The sequence below is a fragment of the Tachypleus tridentatus genome, chromosome 13, assembly GCF_004210375.1.
Source record: "Tachypleus tridentatus isolate NWPU-2018 chromosome 13, ASM421037v1, whole genome shotgun sequence".
NCBI lineage: Eukaryota > Metazoa > Arthropoda > Merostomata > Xiphosura > Limulidae > Tachypleus > Tachypleus tridentatus.
Window position 1 is genome coordinate 167,486,209 of NC_134837.1, and position 20,497 is coordinate 167,506,705.

At 30.7% G+C, this 20,497-nt stretch overlaps 1 protein-coding gene across 5 annotated transcripts in view; it reads right to left on the reverse strand.

Moving 5' to 3' along the window:
• Nucleotides 1-1,345: 1,345 nt before the first annotated feature.
• The window catches only part of LOC143241061 (putative RNA polymerase II subunit B1 CTD phosphatase RPAP2), a 51,736-nt gene continuing 32,584 nt past the window's right edge, over nt 1,346-20,497 (reverse strand). For 4 of the 5 annotated variants that reach the window (XM_076484535.1, XM_076484536.1, XM_076484538.1 and 1 more), the window contains exons 6-11: nt 18,809-19,045; nt 16,589-17,564; nt 11,835-11,950; nt 11,381-11,461; nt 3,526-3,594; nt 1,346-2,994 (exon numbers count right to left, since the gene is read on the reverse strand). In XM_076484535.1, coding sequence (XP_076340650.1) covers nt 2,835-2,994; nt 3,526-3,594; nt 11,381-11,461; nt 11,835-11,950; nt 16,589-17,564; nt 18,809-19,045 — 1,639 coding nt within the window. In that variant the 3' untranslated portion in view covers nt 1,346-2,834. Of the gene's footprint in view, nt 2,995-3,525; nt 3,595-11,380; nt 11,462-11,834; nt 11,951-15,926; nt 16,117-16,588; nt 17,565-18,808; nt 19,046-20,497 lie in introns of those variants that run through there. The other variant, XM_076484539.1, reaches the window with a different exon arrangement.

The following is a 20,497-nucleotide window of genomic DNA, read 5'->3' on the forward strand; positions in this document are numbered from 1 at the left end:
AGTTATTGTATGTTATGGTGGCACATTGTGCAATAGAAGAGAAATAAACTGGTTCTCTGTTTATGAAAATCCTTTTGCGATGGATTCGGTATAATATACACATGTTCAGAATTTATATTATAACTTTTGATGCAGTATATATACTTTCGCAAAACTTGGTATACTTTAGTAAATACTGCATGTTATTGTACACAAAAAGTTAGAGATTTTAAAGAAGTATTTCTACTAAATATTTGTTTGTGAAAATATCAGGCCAATTTATTAACTAGTCCAAGTGCAAAGTAATTTTCATATTTTTCGGCTGAAAAATATCAAATATTATTTGTGTAATTTCTCAACCCCCCTAAGTACACTACAAATGATACAAGTAAAACTTCTTATTTTGTCTGTATTTTCTCTGCCTTAACTGCATGGGGTCTATCAGTTTGACCAACCTCGTAACCACTATAGAAACAACATAAATTACACCTTTTTCGTTCTATAATGATTAGAAATTATAACTCGAAAACACAAAAGTTTAGTCTAAATAGCTTAAAATCTCATAACATTATACATATAAATATACATTACTATTATATTGATCTTCCACTTGTGCCTGACTAATATTACAGAAATTGTATTGACGCTGCGTACGTCCACTCATATTACGTTTCCGTTACCTTATCTAATAGCATAAAACTGAATTTCAGTCTTTACAAAGTGACCTTCTTGGCTGTGCTTTAGTGAACTAATATTTCATAAAATACAGTCACATTGCAATTTTACACAAACACACACACACACAAACAAACACAGGGACAGATTACTACTGTTTATAAATAAGTTTTTAAACTATTTTTCATAAAACATATAATAGTAAATACGTTTAAGAACTTATTTATAAACAGTAGTCATTAAATCTTCCAGTTATGATGGCCCTTGTAGTCATTTGATACTTGCTGTAGATTACTAAGCTTTGTCACCCACTGGGGCAGTGCTAAGTCTTCGGATTTACAATGCTAAAATAATGGGTTCTATTCCCTCGGTGGACACAGCAGATAGCCTGATGTGGCTTTGCTGTATGTAAAACACTCGCACATACTTAGCTTTCTCAAATTTCGCACCTGGAGGATGTGAAACAAAATCATTTTTTCAATATATTTTATATATAGATTTTAAATAACTATATAAACACCATAGAATTCTACTATAATTCATCAAGTTTAGTAAATAACCTATATCTTGTCTAAAAGAAATATGTAATTTCGAGCAGACTGAAGACAACCTACCTGCTTGAAATCTGCGTTCGAAAGAATGAAAGTTTCCAAACACTTTTAAAATGGCTAAGAAGGGAAACATAGGGACATTTTGAGTTTTCGATTTTATTTGAAAATCATAAACATCCAATTTATTCCAGTGCTACAATCAACATACCATGTGACAGAGAAAAATGTATATTTAGATTTGTTCTTTTAATAATTACTTTTAAATTAATACATCAAGTGTTACTAAAGTAATACTAAAATTTGAATTATAATTACAATTTGATACTTTTTTTTAATTTCGCACAAAGCTACTCGAGGGCAATCTATGTAATTTGATACTAAATTTATTGCCATAAATTCATAAAATAGTAAAAGTTCAGTAAAATTTTGAAAATAAGTCAACAAATATGATGACATGGCATTTGACCAGTGACTCATCACAATGGGGTTAAAGGGTTAGTGCCAAGCCCATTCATTCAGTATCACTTAGAAGTAGATAAGACCAGCAATTTAAGAGTTACATGACATAAAGACACTTAATTTTATTATAATAATATTGAAAAACACATATATCATTTTAAACATGAAGAGGCGTCAGTTTTCTACAGATTTCATGAAAAGTCAATTAATATGTGACATTCAGTAGAAGTTGACTTCAGAGATGATGTATAGTGTAACGAAGGGGATTAATTGCTATAAACATGTATACTTTAAAAATTCAGTTGTGTTATATGGTAATTTCATTCATTATATTGATGACATAGAGTTTACGAAATTTAAATTCTCATTTCCTTATAATTACAAAATTCTAAGTATAGTTACTTAAGTTTGATTTTTTTTTCCCCATTTCAAATTGTAAACAAAACTGAAAGCACATGAATAAAAGTTGCAAGTACTGCTTAAAATTAACTTTAATACTGATACAAGCTGGGAAAAAAGGTACATTACAAATAAACATATAAACCAAAACTAAATACTCACAGCATAAGAGTGAATGGCAATGACCTTGGTTAAACAGTGCTTTTGAGAAATGAACAGAACACTGTTCTGGTTGTTAACTTTATAAAATAAAATTGAGCATGTTGTTAGCAAATTGGTTATTAAACCTGCCCATTCCACTTGTTAGAGTTTTACAACTCAAACACTGGTTAACACATTATCCAGTCAATTGATACTGTGATCATTTTTTCATTTCATTTCTGCAAATGAAATGGAGTCAAATTCAAATCAGAAATAGGAGTGGGACATACTCCTATCAGTTGTAAATATCATTATTTGTACATAATGAAAAAGAATGTTTCAGAGAAAATCACTGTGAAGTTTCTGATACAAAATATAAATTTGTTATATGAAAGATTGGTTAAATGTACATGATATTTCAAGTTATTATAAGCTGCATTTTAGTTTTAACATTAGTTAGACATTACTTCCATTAATAATGACTACAGACTGTGATTTATGATTTTGTTATATTTAGTATCTAAACCAAAGAAAGTTGTGATATATTATACACATAAAAATTGATAGCAATTCACTGGTACTGTACATAATCATCATTTACAATACAACAAAGTAATACAGTTATTAATGTCAATTCTGTAAAATACGTCTGTGGTCTAGTATCTTTGGCAACACTGTCTGCTCTAAATGACAGAAGGAGGTCTTAAAGTCTTGCAATAATGAATTTAAATATTTTTGTGAATAACTTCTGTTTAAACTGACTTGTATGTCTTCATTCTTTTTTGCCAACCTGCAAAAAATAAAAAATTAACAATGAGATTTAATATAGATTTACTTCCCTACTTTAGATACAAAAATAACAACTATGGATGACAAACAAGAGGTAAATTCAGACAAAAGTATTTCAAAAAAAAAAAAAAGAATTTCAAAATAAGTACAAGTGTGCTGTAATTATGGTTATTCTATATACAGTCCTTATGTTTATAAATTGTAAAGACAAAATAATTGAAATGAAATTAACTATATTACTAAGATTTTTGAAAACAGTTATTTTAAGACTTTTCCCTCTATTTTTTTTCTTTTGGAGTCATGCCATAACAAAGAAGTTTAATATTTTATCTTATTTATAAGAATTTGACACATGAAGTGATAAGTTTGTTTAAAGAGTGGCAAAAACATTCCACACACTATTTCATTTGTAATTAGCATTTAGAAAAGTACTTTTCTATTTTCCAACATTTCCTTCCTTAATTTGGTTTCAATTTTGAGAATTAGTCTATTGAACAGTTTAGTTTTAATACATTACTTTTTATATACTTACATTAATAGAAGAAGAATATTGATTACTGTCCATTCTGCAGGTCGAAAGGTAATGTTATGAGCTGACAATCTAAATGTGTAAAATAAAGTAATACAAACACATTAATAGGAATCAGTGCTAGTCTGAAAATTACAGTCTAAGTTAAAAATAATAATAACAGATACAACATTAAAATAATGCAATAAACAAATAGAACTTTTACCCATTAACCCATGAGCATCCATGTGAGGAATAGGGGAATGACACTTGCATCCCCCAGAAAATGAATAAAAATTCTTTTTTATTCATTTAGCATGTGTGTGCATGTACTTTTAACTTTAAAATTCCATGTTACTCTACAAATTCCTGTAGACACCAATGCATTAAATAACTATGATTCATCATCAGTATTGGTATTTCCAATTTACATGTGCTTCCAGAAATTTTTAACTACAGAAACTGATATAAACTAACTTGTTGTATAAAATACTTCACCTTTTCACATGAAACTATATTACTCTAAAATAAATTATTAATGATTTATGTTTATATCATTAGTTTAAATGGTTCACCTGTTTTATGTAAAGCTTTATCCATAACTAAACTGGTTTAAAACCTGACCATAACATTTGAAAATAGCCAAACACAAATAAGAAAGGTATCACATGTGTAAGAATAACACACACAAAATAAGTTTCTGCATTTTTTTCATAATCAACAAAAATAAGCATACTACTAACAGATTTTGTTATATATAATACAACAAAATGAATATGATAGAAAATTAATTTTAAATATATTTTTAGCAGATGCCAAAATATATCAAAGTAAACATACACTACAAAGATCAAAGGAAGTACATTATTTTTGTACTCATGAAAGAATTAAAATAATAATACCTCATCCAAACACTTATGGACTTAAACAGGCAAGTTTCAAAGAAAAGTTGTACAAACAGCTCTGTTAAAATGACCCTTGAAATAATATTTATACAATGATGAGAGTTATAAAGACACTAAATATTAGACAAGTGCCATGTTAATAAACTTAATTATTATCAAGAAATTGGATGCAACCAGTAAGATCTTTTTATATTTTGAAGATAGTAATTGCTAACATCAGACAAATTCTTGCCAAAAAATAATATATATAATTTCAAATATAATCAGTTTTGCTTTTCTTCTTTAAATTTTTTATAACTTTTAAAGACTACATTAAAGGAAGCAGAACAGTAGTTAAACAATAAAATCATAAAATCAAGTAGAAACTCTGAATCAGATAAGCCATTATAACATTTCATGTACATAAAGATAAAATTTAAATAAACTGAACTTCAAGCTGATGCAATAAAATGTATTATAGGACTACACAGGCAAAAGATTGGTAGAATCATCTGTGGTTAACCTCTCTCAAACCAGTACAAGAATTAACAATTTTTCTACACTTACAACATTTCAGAAGAGTACAGAATAAATGAGTTGTTAGAATAAAATTACATGTCACTTTGTCCTTATTTAAACATTTACTGTATTTTTAAAGTTAATGACTTAATTTTTTTCATAACCTTTGTTATCATAATATAATGTTTAAAGATAACCTCTAAACTAATAAAAAAAACACTTAAAGGTAACCCACTATCATTCATATAATTATAAAGCTCTTTCTTAAACCAACTTAAATTTACTGCTTCCACAACATCCAAAGACAACCTACTCCAAAGACCAACTACCCCTGTTATAAAAATAAAATTGTCTCAGCTGAAAATAACTCCTAGTCTGCCAAAACTTATATTTCTGTATCTTACTATTCTCACTGTTAAGTATGACATAACATGATGCACCAACAATGTCATTCCTTTTACAATCTTAAACACTTCCATCAGACTCCACATAACTTTTTTCAAGAGAAAACAAACTTCAAGATCTTAATCTTTCCTCTCATGCACAACCCTTAATTCTGACTACTATTCTCTGAACCCTTTCCAACAATACAGTATCCTTCCTTGAGCACTACACACCAAATGCAGCCTAACCAATGACCTATACAGTGAAATTAAAACCTCTGTAGACTTGTATTCAATATTTCTGTAAATACAACCTAAAATCCTATTACCCTTACCAGCAGCACACTGTTTGGATGGCTATAAAGGCTGACTATTACATCAAGATCCCTTTCTTTTATGGCACCATTAAGCTTATTTCAATCCAAATTGTACTTAAAATTATTATAATCCACATGCATTATCTTATATTCATTATAATTAAAACCCATCTGCTGATTAGCTGCCAAACTCACTAAATGATCTAAATCCTTTTGTAAATCAGCAGCATCATCGTCACAGCTAGCAACACTAAATACCTTAATATCATTAGGAAATTTAAGTAATTTATTGACCATTCCTTCATCTGTCATTGATGTAAATCAAAAGAGCAAAGGTCCTAAGACTGAGCCCTGAGATACCCCACTTCTGATAGAAATTCAGTTTGAACCATTTATATAAACTTTTTCTTTATCTAGCCATTCTTCTATTAGATTAGGAAATTTATACCCCCCATACCTGTAGATAGTCCTTATAAAATAGTCTTATGTGGCACCTTGTCAAAGGTTTTCAAAAAAATCCCAATATACTAAATCTACACCTTTAATTGTCATCTAAACATGCACTAATATTTTCAAAGCAGGTCAAAAGATTTGTAAGGCAAGATTTTCCCTTAGTTAAATGTACATGATATTGTACTGACCATCCAATAAACTTCATTAAACGATTTTGCAAGGTACTTTTTACCAGACTTTCCAGAACTTTTCCCACAACTGATGTAAAACTAATTAGGCCTATAAATACTGGGACAACATCTATTACCTCCTTCAAAGATAGAAGTGACACTAACTAATTTCCAATCTTTTGGTACTTGATCACTATTCAAGAATTTCCAAAAAATTGTGGCAAATTACCCACATATCCAATCCTCAACCTCCTTTAAAACCCCTCATGGAAATATTATCTGGACTCATTCTTTAAGCTTCCCAATTTTATTAAACAACCCCAGACTTATGCAATTGTCTTGTTCAACTTCATCTATCAGTTGCTCAAGATAAGGAACAGTGCTTAAGTCTTCATTAGAGAAAACTGAAGAAAAAGCAAAATTTAATAACTCAACCATCTCGTAATCATCAGATACAAGCCTTCCTTTATCTTCAAGGATTCTTACCCTATTCTAATATTTTGTTTACCCTTAATGTACTTAGAGAAATCCTTACAATTTCAGCCAACCTTTTTTCATGCATCCTTTTTGATGTTGTAATTTCCTGTTTAACCAACATTTTTTATCTTCCAGATCTCCCATTAAACCATTCAATTTAAATTTCTTAACTTTATGATGCTTTTCTTTAATTTTATCTCTTATACCAATTGTGAGCCAACCTGGTTTTTATTTGCAGCTACCTTTTTCTTTCTATGAAAAATATGTTAATCTTAAATATTTAAAATCTTATCCTTAAAAAAATATTTCCACATCTGATCAATATTTCCAAATAATTCAACTGCCCATTTCAAAACAGATAATTTTTGTTGCATCTTTTTAAAATTTGTTTTTGAAATATGTAACCAAGATATCATTGTTCCTGATCTCCATGTGCAGTAAAACTTCAAACCTAATACAGCAATGGTCACTTGCATCCAGATGTTCCACAATTTCCACCCTCTCAACAATTTATATACAAGTCAACAATAAATGAAAAACAGCATTTCTACAAAAATGTCCCTTTCACAATTTATGAAACAAAAACATCTTTAACAGTTTCCAAAGACCTTTTCTCTGTGAGTGGTTTCACTTTAGAATTTCTCAATCTATATCTCTGAAATTAAAACAACATATAATTTTGACCATGTAAACAACTGAAATCTTATGTATCCTTATAAAATTTGTTACTGTTTTCATCAGTATCATCTGGTAATCTGTAACAAATTCCCACTAAGTCTTTTCCTTTTATATCTGCTAATGAAAACCAAAATTGATTCAGTCTTCTCATATTTTACACATAAGGCCACCCCATCCCTTTCTCTAGTATTGTATCTCTATAAAATAACCTACAACCTTGTATTTCAAAGACATTTTTGCCATCAAACTCATCCATATTTAACCATATTTCAGATATTCCAGTTGTATCAAAATCCTCCATTCCTAGCAGTTTTCCAAAGTCATCTGTTTTATTTCTTATACTTCTTGCACCACAACAGTAACAATTAAACCCATCCTTAAAATTACTTCTACATTTGTCCTATGTTACACTTTTCTTCATTTTTTATTGCATTTAGTTTATTCTGGCTCAACAGTGTCTTGTCCTAATTGAAATTTTCCCTCACAGATGAGTTAATAGTCTTAACAAACAAGCCATACCCTTTAAACATAAACCATCCCTCCCTCCTCCCAAAAAAAACCTTCTCTCTCATTAACCACACCACTTAAATATTAAATTTATATTATCAGTTATATTAAAGTTACTTAATGTAAATGTATTATATTTGAGGTATCATAGTAGTATAATGAAGCCATGAATAAATGAATAATAATTTTGAGGCATTTGTTATCAAACCAACGACACTACCAACATTTATACTACATAATATATACATACTTATCAAAAGACAAGTTTTATCTTCAGGAACCTTATGTTGTAAATTGATACCAAACAAGACTAGACAAATTAAATAACTGCTAATGTGTAACATTGCAATGGCAGTAATAATCAATATTGTTTTACATAAAAATATAACTGTGAGTAATACTTTACTGCAATACTATAAAACATAAAACATGTTTATATAAACATGTAGTGGCCTGTAAGAAAAAAAAAGCTCTAACAAAGTCTTGGTGTAATCACAAATCATTGAGCTTCAACAGCATGCCTGGATCATTCCCATTATTGTTCTTTTCCAGAACTGGCAGGAAAAACAAATAAAATGGTTTAACTTTTGGTTTCTTGGAGCCTTTATAGAACTCAGATTTGGCCTAAGTAAGATTATCTATGGTGAAGTAAAATTATCCCTTTGGTGTCTCAAAAAGTGTTCCCGTATAAAACACAAATAACCTTATACAGGTGCTGGATGCCTATTCTACACCAACAATGCAGTATAAGCACACAGTAAAGATGAATGGGAAATTAAATTGCCAATGTATTAAAATATGTTGATAATTCATTGCATGATTTTAGTATTATATATTTATTTGTGTGGTTGAATTTTTATTCTCAATAAAGATAACAAACAACTTCACCTAAACGTTAATTTATCCAACCTGGCATTTCTGCTTATGCCTTTTTCAAGGGTAAAGGAATGTCACAGGTACCAAGTTAATTTGAAGTTAGAGTAACCAAAATGAAAATAAAACTACAACAATATAAGGGAATAGTGCTCATAAAGCATGCTAAAGGTATTGTTAAATAGGTTGAAATCACTGATAGTAAAAGTTAAAAAAAAAAAGTATTATAGTGCCACACATTATACCTGTAAATAGAAAGGTGTCTGAATAATATTAAGAGAGGTTCCTTAAAGTTTTCTATTAAGAAAATTGTCACAAGTCTAAATTTTGCTTCTGATAAAACATCTCATTGATTGTATCAGGTGTTTTCATGAGATGTTCAGTGATAGCTTCTTTGTTGTTGTCACAGTTTTATGTAACAAGTAGGTATCTGTGACTTGTTGGCAATATATTCAATAATAAGTGACAGCATACACTCCAATTCATTTAAAATAGCATATTCAAAACAAGTTAAACATATGGACAAAACTTCTCTGCACTGTAAATATCACAGTTGTATCTTAAATACTAAACAGTTCTCTTTCTCTTGTCCATTCAGGCTGATTCAATTCCTTTAGAATCTAATTAATAAAACCAACTTACTTTCTCTCCTCTTATAATAATAGTATTAGTAAATAACTCACTTATGCTACCCCATTGGTTACAAAAGTCTTATCCTGAACTTAAAATAATTGCCTTCTTTTTGTCAAAATACACACAGACAGGTAAAATTACTTTAAAACCCTCTGATAGAACAAATATTTCCCATATCTATATTATACTGTGAAACTCACTTCAAAATATCACATGTAATGTCTCTTCACTCACATGCCGGCTAACTTCACATTTCCTAACTGAATTTTACTAAACCTTCCTGATTTTAGCTCTATCTTCTTAGTAACTTGCAACTGCATGCCACTTACTCACCGAGACCTCAAAAAGTAAACAAAGGTTTGAGTAATGTGACATCAATCAACAATATTAGACAAATCTCTACAACATTGAATTGCCAAAACAACACACAACTCTTACCGAATTGTGTAACCAAACTTGTCATACCTATGGCCTTTCAAATAATTACTTTTAAGTCTCATGTTATGAAACACTAAACAATCATTAAATTTTAACTCACAAAATAAATAAATTAACAACACCTACACTAAATAGCCTTGTATATCTAACAGTTGTTACGATTACTTTAAAAAGTAATTATGAATTTCTATTGACTTATATGACAAATTAAAGGTGATTTAGATTTACAATGCTGAGTTTAGCTTTACATTTGAAAGCGTGGCAACTATGCAGAAATGTGTAAGAAATGGTACTCTAACTTCCTGCATGTCATTGCTAACCAATGTGTCACTTTCAAGTAACACTTAAGCTCTTCTTGAAGTCTTGCTACCACTTCTCAGTTTACCCTTCTCTTCATCTATTGTCTCTACTTTAATTAGGATATTCCCCAATTCCTCATCCAACCTACAAACTCTACATACAAACTCACAAAACTTACACGATTTATTTAAATATTATGGAAGTATTTTATCATAAAACTATACCATCTTCTAAACAACATTATTTTGTCAGTTTTTTTTCATAAAAATTAAATTTTTGAACACAGGTAATGTAAATTTTTAATATTTGATGAGATTAAAGATAAGCTTTAAATTTAAGAGCTGTATAAAGTACATCTCATTCTATATTTCTGACATTAAATGGAATAAAATATCTATAATCATCATAAACAATATCATCTTGATTATAAACTTCTTTATCTACAAAAAATTTAGTTTAAACCATCTTCAAAAATTTCTCATTTTATTTATAAAGTGTTAGGGCAGGTATCAGGGCAACATAAAAGACTTCTTTTAAGTAAAACATTTTTATTACAATTCAGTAAAAAACTGCAAAGGTTCAGTTACATAAAATTGGTCCACCTCTGATCTTTATATGTTGCTCATTCATTGACATTTACAAAGCTAATACATTTGTCATCTGGTATCTTTTTCAATTTTGTAATTCATGGATGGTCATAAACTTTCTACTTTTTATTTCTAATTACCTATCTGATTATATTTGAATTGTAATTTCAATGTTCATAGAGATACCTATGAAATGCTTCCAATAAAGCATATTCTAAAAATTATATATTTTTTTCCCACTTAGATATATCTAGTTTTTTTTCTGATTGACAAGAGTTTATTGAAATTTCTTTGTTTTCCACTTCTGGTTCTCCATCTGGATGTATATTAACTGTTACTGGAATAATCCTACAACAAGTTATCTCTGAAATATTTCTACTAATTCCTATATTACTAATAATAACCTTTTGTTTTCCATGTAATAATAATATCCAGTCTCTTTTGACTTGTTATGTTGTTCAAGTAAGAAGTACTAGATGCTTTTTGTGTGTTAACATCAAAATGCTGCATATGAAAATGGCAGTGATGAATGCAAGGGTTTACATTCAAAAGTAATAACTATTTTCAATGACTAAGTACCACAGATGTTATACACAATGAAAATAAAAACCTAAAACATCAGCACCAACCTGAAGTTAAGAGAAAAAAACTGAGTCTCACCTAAATGTAGTCAATAATCTTTGCAACTCACTGGTAGTATCAAAAACACCAATTCCTAATATAGGGAGTAATTCTGAAAGTCTGGAAAAAATATAATAAATCTATTATTAAGCTAATAAAATCATGATTTTTAATTGTTTAACATTTCAACAGTGCTTTTTTTTTTCCTGGGGATACCAGTCAGATTTTGATTTTAAAAGGAAAAGAAGCCCCATTAATGTCCAGTTTTTAATCTTTGCACTTACTAAGAAAAAAACAGTATTTAATTTGTTCTCACTAGTTACCTTTAATCCAAATGACTAATGACAATCAACACACACAAAGTCAAACCAACTGTCCAAATGATCAGATAAAACTTTACTGTATAGTTTAAAATCCTTAAACATTAAAACAAAAGTTATAATTACCAAAATAAGAACAGGTTTGATCTCTTCATAATATTTTTAAGACTTACGGTTGTTGCAAACGATTAAGAACAATTTTTCTTCTCAGAAAATTTGCATTATATTTATCCAATGCAGGAAGCACTGGCTCTGCTGTGTTTAAAGGACTTACATCTGTAACTGCTTCCTGTAAAATAAAACAAGCATATTCGCATTTGTATTCTAAATAAATAGCATATATCACAACAAAACAATTTGTTATTTTTGCATGTTACTTCCTCTACAAAATAATGGTAGCCCATAAGAACTTCATAAAAATCTTATATTGAACAGTAAAACACAATATCATGCATGGAAAAAGGGTGTTAGTGAATTATACAGCATAGAACATAAGCCAACTGAATTTTTTTTATGAAAGCCATAAACTTTAAAGAAAATTATTCAGCATTCAGCAATAGCAATATTTAGCCGTAAGCATAAAACTGAGATGTTGGTGTTTGCCATAGAGCTACACTTGCATAAAGAGTGTATCCATTTTTGGTACTAATCACAGTGTAGGTTCTGTTACTCTTCTCAACAACCACTGGTACATGAGTGACAGAACAGACTGTTACTACTCACACAAAGCTTCTCTTATGTGTAGTGACACTGTGATAACTGTTTCTCAGGTAGTACTTCAGAATATCTTACAGTGGTTCATAGTTCATGTAGATTCAGACTGGCATCTCTAAAGTAGTTAAAGAAGTTTCTAGAAATAATTCATCTCAAAACTGTTGCTCAACATGAAGTGTAGTATAGCATGGTGTCTTATCACAATTAAAGAAGTAAAGTGTATCACAAGAGAATTACATAAATGTAGATTGATATCCATATATGCACACTAAGTAGTCTTTTATCAGAATATAACACACAGTAGATTTGTGATCGAATGAGTTGGGCTCACTACAAATGCAATATCTAAAATACACAATATGGGCAATAGTATGTGGACACCCCTTCTAACACTGCACAACAAAGTTTTTGCTTCTTGAACACTGTTGGGTGTTCCTCATAGATTTTTGACTGCTGATCACGAAAATCACACCCAAATTTGCCCATCACACACCATTTCATCAAAATTTTCAGTTTTACTACAATGGAGAAACAATATAAGGGCAACTGGAATCTGTCAATGTTTGCTGACTACTGTTGGACACTAAAACGTGATGCACCGGACATTGAATACAAACAAAAATCAGGAGCAAAACACTTTTAATTATGTTGAACTTGATAGCATATTAGAAACATAAATGCAATTAAATATGTTATTGCCGGAAAACATTTAACTGTCTATTTCTCAGAGTTCCTACGTGATGAAGCAAAACCAAAACAATATTTGTTCATACCCACCAGGTACCTGTCACAATCAGCAAATACTTTTCAGGAAGCAAAACTTTTCAAAAACATTGTTGTGTAGTGTAATTAGTGAGTTTAGCTATTTCAGCCACACACATTGCTAACAGATGCATAAAATCAAGCATAGAGCCATGCAATCCCCATAGACATACACTGGCAGTAGAATGGGTCATACTGGAGAGCTCAGTGACTTTCATCCTGTCATCGGATGTCAACCTTTCCAACAAGTTAGTTCATCAAATTTCTGCCCTGCTAGAGTTGCCCGGGTCAACTGCAAGTGCTGTTTTGTGAAGTGGAAATGCCTAGGAGCAACAACAGCTCAGTCATGAAGCAACAGGCCAGACAAACTCACAGTACAGGACCGCCAAGTGGTGAAGCAAATAACACATAAAAATCGTCTGTTCACAATTACAACACTCGTTACCAAGTTCCAAACTGCCTCTGGAAGCAACATCAGTACAAGAACTATTCATTGGGAGCTTCATGAAATGGGTTTCCATGGCCGAGCAGCCACCCATCAGCCTAAGATCACCATGCACAATGTCAAGCGTCAGCTGGAGTGGTGTAAAGCACATCGTCATTGAACTCTAGAGCAGTGGAAATGCATTCTCTAAAGTGATGAATTACACTTTATTATCTGGCAGTCTAAAAAACGAATCTGGATTGGGAGGATTCTCGGAAAACAGTATCTGCCTGAATGCATAGTGCCAACTGTAAAGTTTTGTGGAGGAGGGATAATGGTCTGGGACTGTTCTTCATGGTTTAGGCTAGGCTCTTTAGTTCCAGTGAAGGGAAATCTTAATGCTACAGCATACAACATTCTAGAAAATTGTGGCAACAGTTTGGGGAAGGACCTTTTACGTTTCAGCATGACAATGCCCACATGCACAAAACAAAGCAAGGTCTATAAAGACATGGTTTGCCAAGGTTGGTGTGGAAGAACGTGACTGGTCTGCACAGAGCCCTAACCTCAACCCCATCAAACACCTTTGATATGAATTGGAATGCTGACTGCAAGCCAGGCCTTCTTGCCCAACATCAGTGCTTGACCTCACTAATGCTCTTGTGGCTGAATAGGAGCATATCCCCACAGCCATGTTACAAAATCTAGTGAAAAGCCTTTCCAGAAGAGTGGAGGCTGTTATAGCAGGAAAGGGGGAACCAACTCCATATTAATGACCTTAGGGATGTGATGATTGGGTGTCCACATAATTTTAGCCATATAACATATAATATAATTAGACAAAGTCCATAATGCCACATTCTGTAGTGGTCTGTCTCATGACTGTACATCTTTACAATAGCTATACAGTATAATTTTTATTTCAAGGGGCACTTACATCTCAGTCACACTACTCCTCCTTGTAGGCTTCCCATTAGCAATCTAGCACACAAGAGAATAGCTTCCCAGTGCCCATTCCATAGTCTTTTGTACAAAATTCTATTGTCATAATGTCTGGTTACTTGGACTAGTTGCTTCCATATGGAATACCATGAATAACTATTTCACAAAATACATAACAGTTGAATAACTAGTTGTGGAAGCTACATATGACTTCAGTACCTTTTCAAGAAGAAAATTCTTCTTCATTATGTTATGTACTCTTGTCTGAGGCAAGTGGATCGGTTTTGCCACTAACCTTTGTGTTCATGGATCCTCATGTATTAAAAAACTGCACTTTGTTTACCATGGCCAAGGTATGGCTTTTGTAAGTCTATTTCTGGAAGGTCCTGTTGCTCCTAATGTATTCATATTCTTTTTTTTGTTCCATTACTATTAAGTACATGGACATTCTGATATTGGAAATTCTATATCTCTGATCTAATTATATTTTTATAACCTGAGTGCATGAATATTTTGCATGGAAAAGACAATTACATACCCTTCCTAAAATCAGTCAATTTTCAGTGGCTTTACACTACATATGAAATGCTAAAGAATATATTTCAAAATGTAGTTTTAATACATGCCACTCTACTGTGACTTTGTATCAGTTGTGACAATATCATGTAGCTCACTGATTTACAAATTTGAAATCATCTTAATACATTCAACTCTCCATAAAAACCTGAAATGTATATTCTAGAACTTGCAATTTAAACAAAAAATTAAAAATACCATTACTTCAAAAAGTCTTGTCCCAATACACATAAAGCTAACTTACTAATGAGAAGCATGCTTAAGCCTCTAACTCACAGTCAGATTTCTGAAAAATACTGATTGTTTTTTTTTCTTTACAAGGGTTTGAAAAAGGTAACATAACAAGCCACAAAAGAAAGATTTGAAGCAATTAAGATAGAATATCTAATCTAATATTGTACAATAGATCAGAGGAATATACCAATGAAATGATATTATATTTAGCTTTAGCTGAATTAAATTTAAAAATATACTTTGAATCACACATAGAAAACATAGTGCCCTTATATAAACTGAGAAAATGGATGTATAGTGTATATTTACCAAAACTTAAAGATAAGCTGTGTAATTTCTCAACACCCTTAAAATGAACTATGATACATTAATTACACAAAGGAATTATAATACAATATTGTTTTTACATAAATATCATTCCTAAAGGAAGAATTAACACTGTCCATCAATTATTTTCACTGTATTGTTTTTAAGATATCAATAATCATTATTTAGCTTTTACTGTTCCTAAACTGTTGAAGAATTAATTAATTATAACTGTAAAATACTTGTGTATGTGTGTGTGCACATGCATGAACAAAAATGTGCAATAACCATCACATAATTCTCACTTCATATTTAGTCTTTCCTGGTTGAAATGCTGGACTTTATTTCAGATATTAACAGTCATTCATTAAGTAGTCTCAAAATATTAGCAATCCTTGTCAAGGCAAAAAGTTACTTTTATCTCCATTACTCTTACATCAAAACAAAATATTTGAAGTTTCCTCCAGTTTTGTACTTAATTCATTTCCCAATATTTCCTGAAAATAAGTAAAGTTTACAGAAATCAGTTGAAAGTATTCATATTCATAAGAGTTTTTTATTATTTTCCTAAATGTAGAACAAAGTAATTGAAAGAGCATTTATTCGTGGACTTCACACAAATGTAACAGATCCATATATACAGATATCAAAAATACTAGGAATACAAAGAAAATTCACAAAAGAGGTACATATAATCACTAAACAGACCAAGTGAAAATAAAACATGAAAATAAAGCACTAAAAATGTGCACAACATTCTTCAATGTAAACATATTTTCCAATTATGAATCATAGTAATATGTAAACTTACATAGTGTAATATGTATATGACTTAACTCAGAAAATGTATTAATAATACTGAATGAAGAGAGAGAAAAATATACTTACTTAAACATAACTACAGTTTAGAAGCACAGAAACTGGAACTGTAATCATGTACTTTAATTTAAAATGGAGAACAACACTTACTTCTTTTATTTTTTCAACTCCACTGTTACTGTTCTTATTTTTATGCTTATTTGCTGTGACACTCTTTTGGGATTTTCTTTTTAATTTTGTTTCATCATCCTGTGAATATTCAACATCTAAATTCCCCTGGAAATATCCATAAGCCTTCAAGTTAAAAAGTTCAGCATCATCATGCAGCTTTTTCATAGATGGAAGTTTGCCTTGCAGCACATTTTTTTCGTCACTGTCTTTCTTCAGGTACTCAGCATCTAATTCATTTTCAACTTGTTCATTTATTTCGAGTTTGCGACAGAGGTGAAGATATTTTAACTTCATTTGCTCTTGTTTTTCCTGGTCATTATAATGATTGGTCAAATGTCCTTGACTAGATTGAAACTCATCCAGGATGTGATGAAATTTCTCTTTTCCCAATAAAATTTCTAAAGTTTTTGGAGTTACCCACTCTGTTAATACGTTTTCTATTGCTGTAATAGGATCTATTACTAAGTGGGAATTATCATCCCTTCCTGAAGATGATAGAGTTTCTTTCAATGATGAACATGGAAGTGGTTTAGTAGGAACGAAGTTTCCAATCGAGTTAGTGGATAATTCTTCAAAATACGATTTATTCACTTCTGTTTTATCAGAAATGGCTTGTTTAGTCCACACTATGTTATCAAAGGTGGATGTTTTGGGTACTCTTACATTAGATGTAGTCAGACTTCCACTTTGATTCTCATAGCTATTTGTACCACCAGAGTTTTGCATATCATTATTTTGAAAAGATTTATTAACTGGATTTATATCTTCAAGATTTTCTTTGCTTCCATCATGTGATGGACTTGGCTCCAACAGACTCAGAGGAGACAGGTCTAATGGATTAGAGAAAGTATCTACAAACTGATTCATACAGGTACTTCTTTTAACTTCTTGAGACTGGCTTTCATTTATAATTTCATCTTGAAGATTTCCTTCTTCTAATAAATTTTCTCGTAACCTGACAGAAAATATATTACAGTTGTAATTAATTTACTATGTTCACTGTTAATAATAAAAATACTAGAGAGAAAAGAAACAAGGATAACAAGAATGTTGTCGGCTTTTATAATACCTTTTAATGAATTATTAGTAAACATACACAATGTTTCAGCAATTTAAAGATATTAACATAGTTTCCAATATGCTGGAAATATTAAAGTAAATAAGCTGTCACAGTTAACTGTCTGAGGCCCCTGTTATACCAAATATAACTGGTATAATTAGTCAGTCTTCCACTCTAAAAATCAGAGTTATTTGTATTCTCCATTAAACTTTTAGTTTATATCAAATGGATAAATCTAAATGGGTAATGATGCACACACTTGCCATACCATCATCCCAATAAAGCCACTGAAATGAATACAAGACAAGCTGCTGCTAAATAAATTAGCTTTATATGCCTAAATTATAGTCAATTCAAATTGAAATAATTGTAATCTAACTCACACTTCTAAAGTTACCTATTTAGCGAGAAATATATAAGGAAATGATAAGTATGCACACACATTGTGTTTATGTGGAAGTTGAACATAACATGGTATATTGTTATATTAAATTCTAAAATAAAAATAAAATACCTAAAGTCAGCCCTTATCATTCAGATATTTACCAAGCCTTCCTTTAGATAATCTAAATGCAACCCATTATAAAGGCTAAACACGCTGCTACTAAAATAAAGCTATCTTAGATGAAGATGCCTCCGACCTTACTAATACTGTTGCATCCTCTCGCCTTACCATTCCAATCATTAAGTGTGAAAAGAATAATACGTCAACACTATTCATTCCCTTAACAATCTTAAACATCTCAATCACATTCCTTCAAATTCTAAGTTTTTTCAAGGTAAAGCATTTTCAGAGATCTTAACCTATCTTCTTACTACAACCTTTCCCTCCTAAGTATCATCCTAGCAGCCCTCCTCTGAATTGTTTAACAGTTCAATGTACTTCCTAGGATAAGGTACCCAAGACTGAACAATACTCCAAATGTGGTTTACCAAATGACATATACAGCAGCATTATAATCTGTTTAAGACATATATTAAATATTTCTGTAGATCCTGCCTAACAAAATAATTAATTCCATTAGTGCTCATCAAAGTGTAAATTTACTTTACAATAAAAAAATGTAATTGCAAATAACCACTGTAGGCTTGACTAAATTTTATATATTCTCTATTTAAAGATATTTTTATATACTTACTTTTCTGATTTATTATATTTGTTCACAGCAGGAGCCTCCTTATCACTAGAACTGTGTTCTTTCACATTGACCCTCAATTTGTCCATGTACGATGCAAGTTTTTCCAAGCTTTGTTTGCTCACAAAGGGTCCTTGAGTTACTGTCTTCTGCAAAACAGGTTCTTTCTTTGGCAAACTTGTAACATCCTCCAGAGTCACTCTGTTAAAACCAAGGTCAACCTCATCTCCTGCACTTCCACTGTAAATTAAGTTATATACAAATTCTGAATTTTCCATAAACTTGCATTTCATGAATTAAAAAAAAATTCTTCAACAGATATTTAATTCTCTTATACATTTATATTTATCTGATGTTTGCACTCAAAATACATTCAGAAATCCAATGAATTAGGAAAGTCTTAAATAAGAAACCTAATGCTTAATGATAATTATTGCTTTTTTGTTTTTTATTCAAATGTAATTATGGTTAAAATCAAGTTTCAAACAGTCAGATTTCACCATTAAAAAAATCAACCAGCCCCAAACTTATCATTTTACAGTTTAACATAATCACAACAATGTTATAATAAGCTATAAATGAGTTAAAACACTTATAATAATTACAAAAACTGGCCTTAGGTTTTACAGAGCTCCAGTTATAACATGACACAAAAATAAATTATATGCTGAATAACCTGAAATTTTGAATTATAAAGTGATTATGCAAACCTTACCAAAAAAACAAACAAAAAATACTTTTAGATCATAGCAGTTAAAAAGATATTAAAACATAATTAGTACAATTCCTCCAACAAGAGCAATGTAACAACACCAAACACTTTCAGACTATAATGTGTTTTTTAGGCAGATTGGGCTACTATATTAAGAGTAAATAATTACCAACGAAGTTCCAGAAATGTCCAAATACAATAAAGAACACTGTATCACTATATTTTATGTTCTGATATCTCATATAAACAAGAAAACATATACTTAAAAGCAATAAAAGTAGATATATGTTATGACCCTACAATATTTTCCGGTTAATAAGCCGAGGCTAATTTTCAGCTCTGAAAATGAGGGTTTTTGCTTATTACCACCCAATAAGCCGAAGCCATTTTTAAGAAGTGACAAGTTTCTTCAAAATGATTTCTTAGTCTCGTTTCAGCATCAGTATGCATGTTGTGTGTGATCATTGGCGTTCTGTAGTAAAGCAGAACGTGCCGTATTGAGACAGAGATGGAATCAATATGTCATTCGTTATTGGCTCCACTCACTGTAATTAGGTAACCAATGAAATTCCAGAAACAACGTTTCACTGTAGTCTTGACGTGCTTTGCTGATGGGACAAAATTACCGCCTATGGTAATTTTCAAAAGAAAAACATTTCCTAAGAAGAAGAAATTTCCGAAAGGAGTGATCGGCCAATAAGGCGACCCCCAAAAATCAGGTCCAAAATTTAGGGCCAGAAATTCGGCTTATTAGGCGGAAAATATGGTATTGACAGAATTTCCACAAAATGAATGACACTTGAAATGAACTCACCAGACGTTCATTAGTATAATATTTGCTCCTGTGATTTGAGGAAAAACAATCAAAGTAATCCAATTAAAGGATTATAAAGTAGCATTCATTCCTAAAACAAAACTGTCAACCATTTACACACACACACTAAGAGATAAAAAAAAAAAAAGACTGAAAATAAAAATGG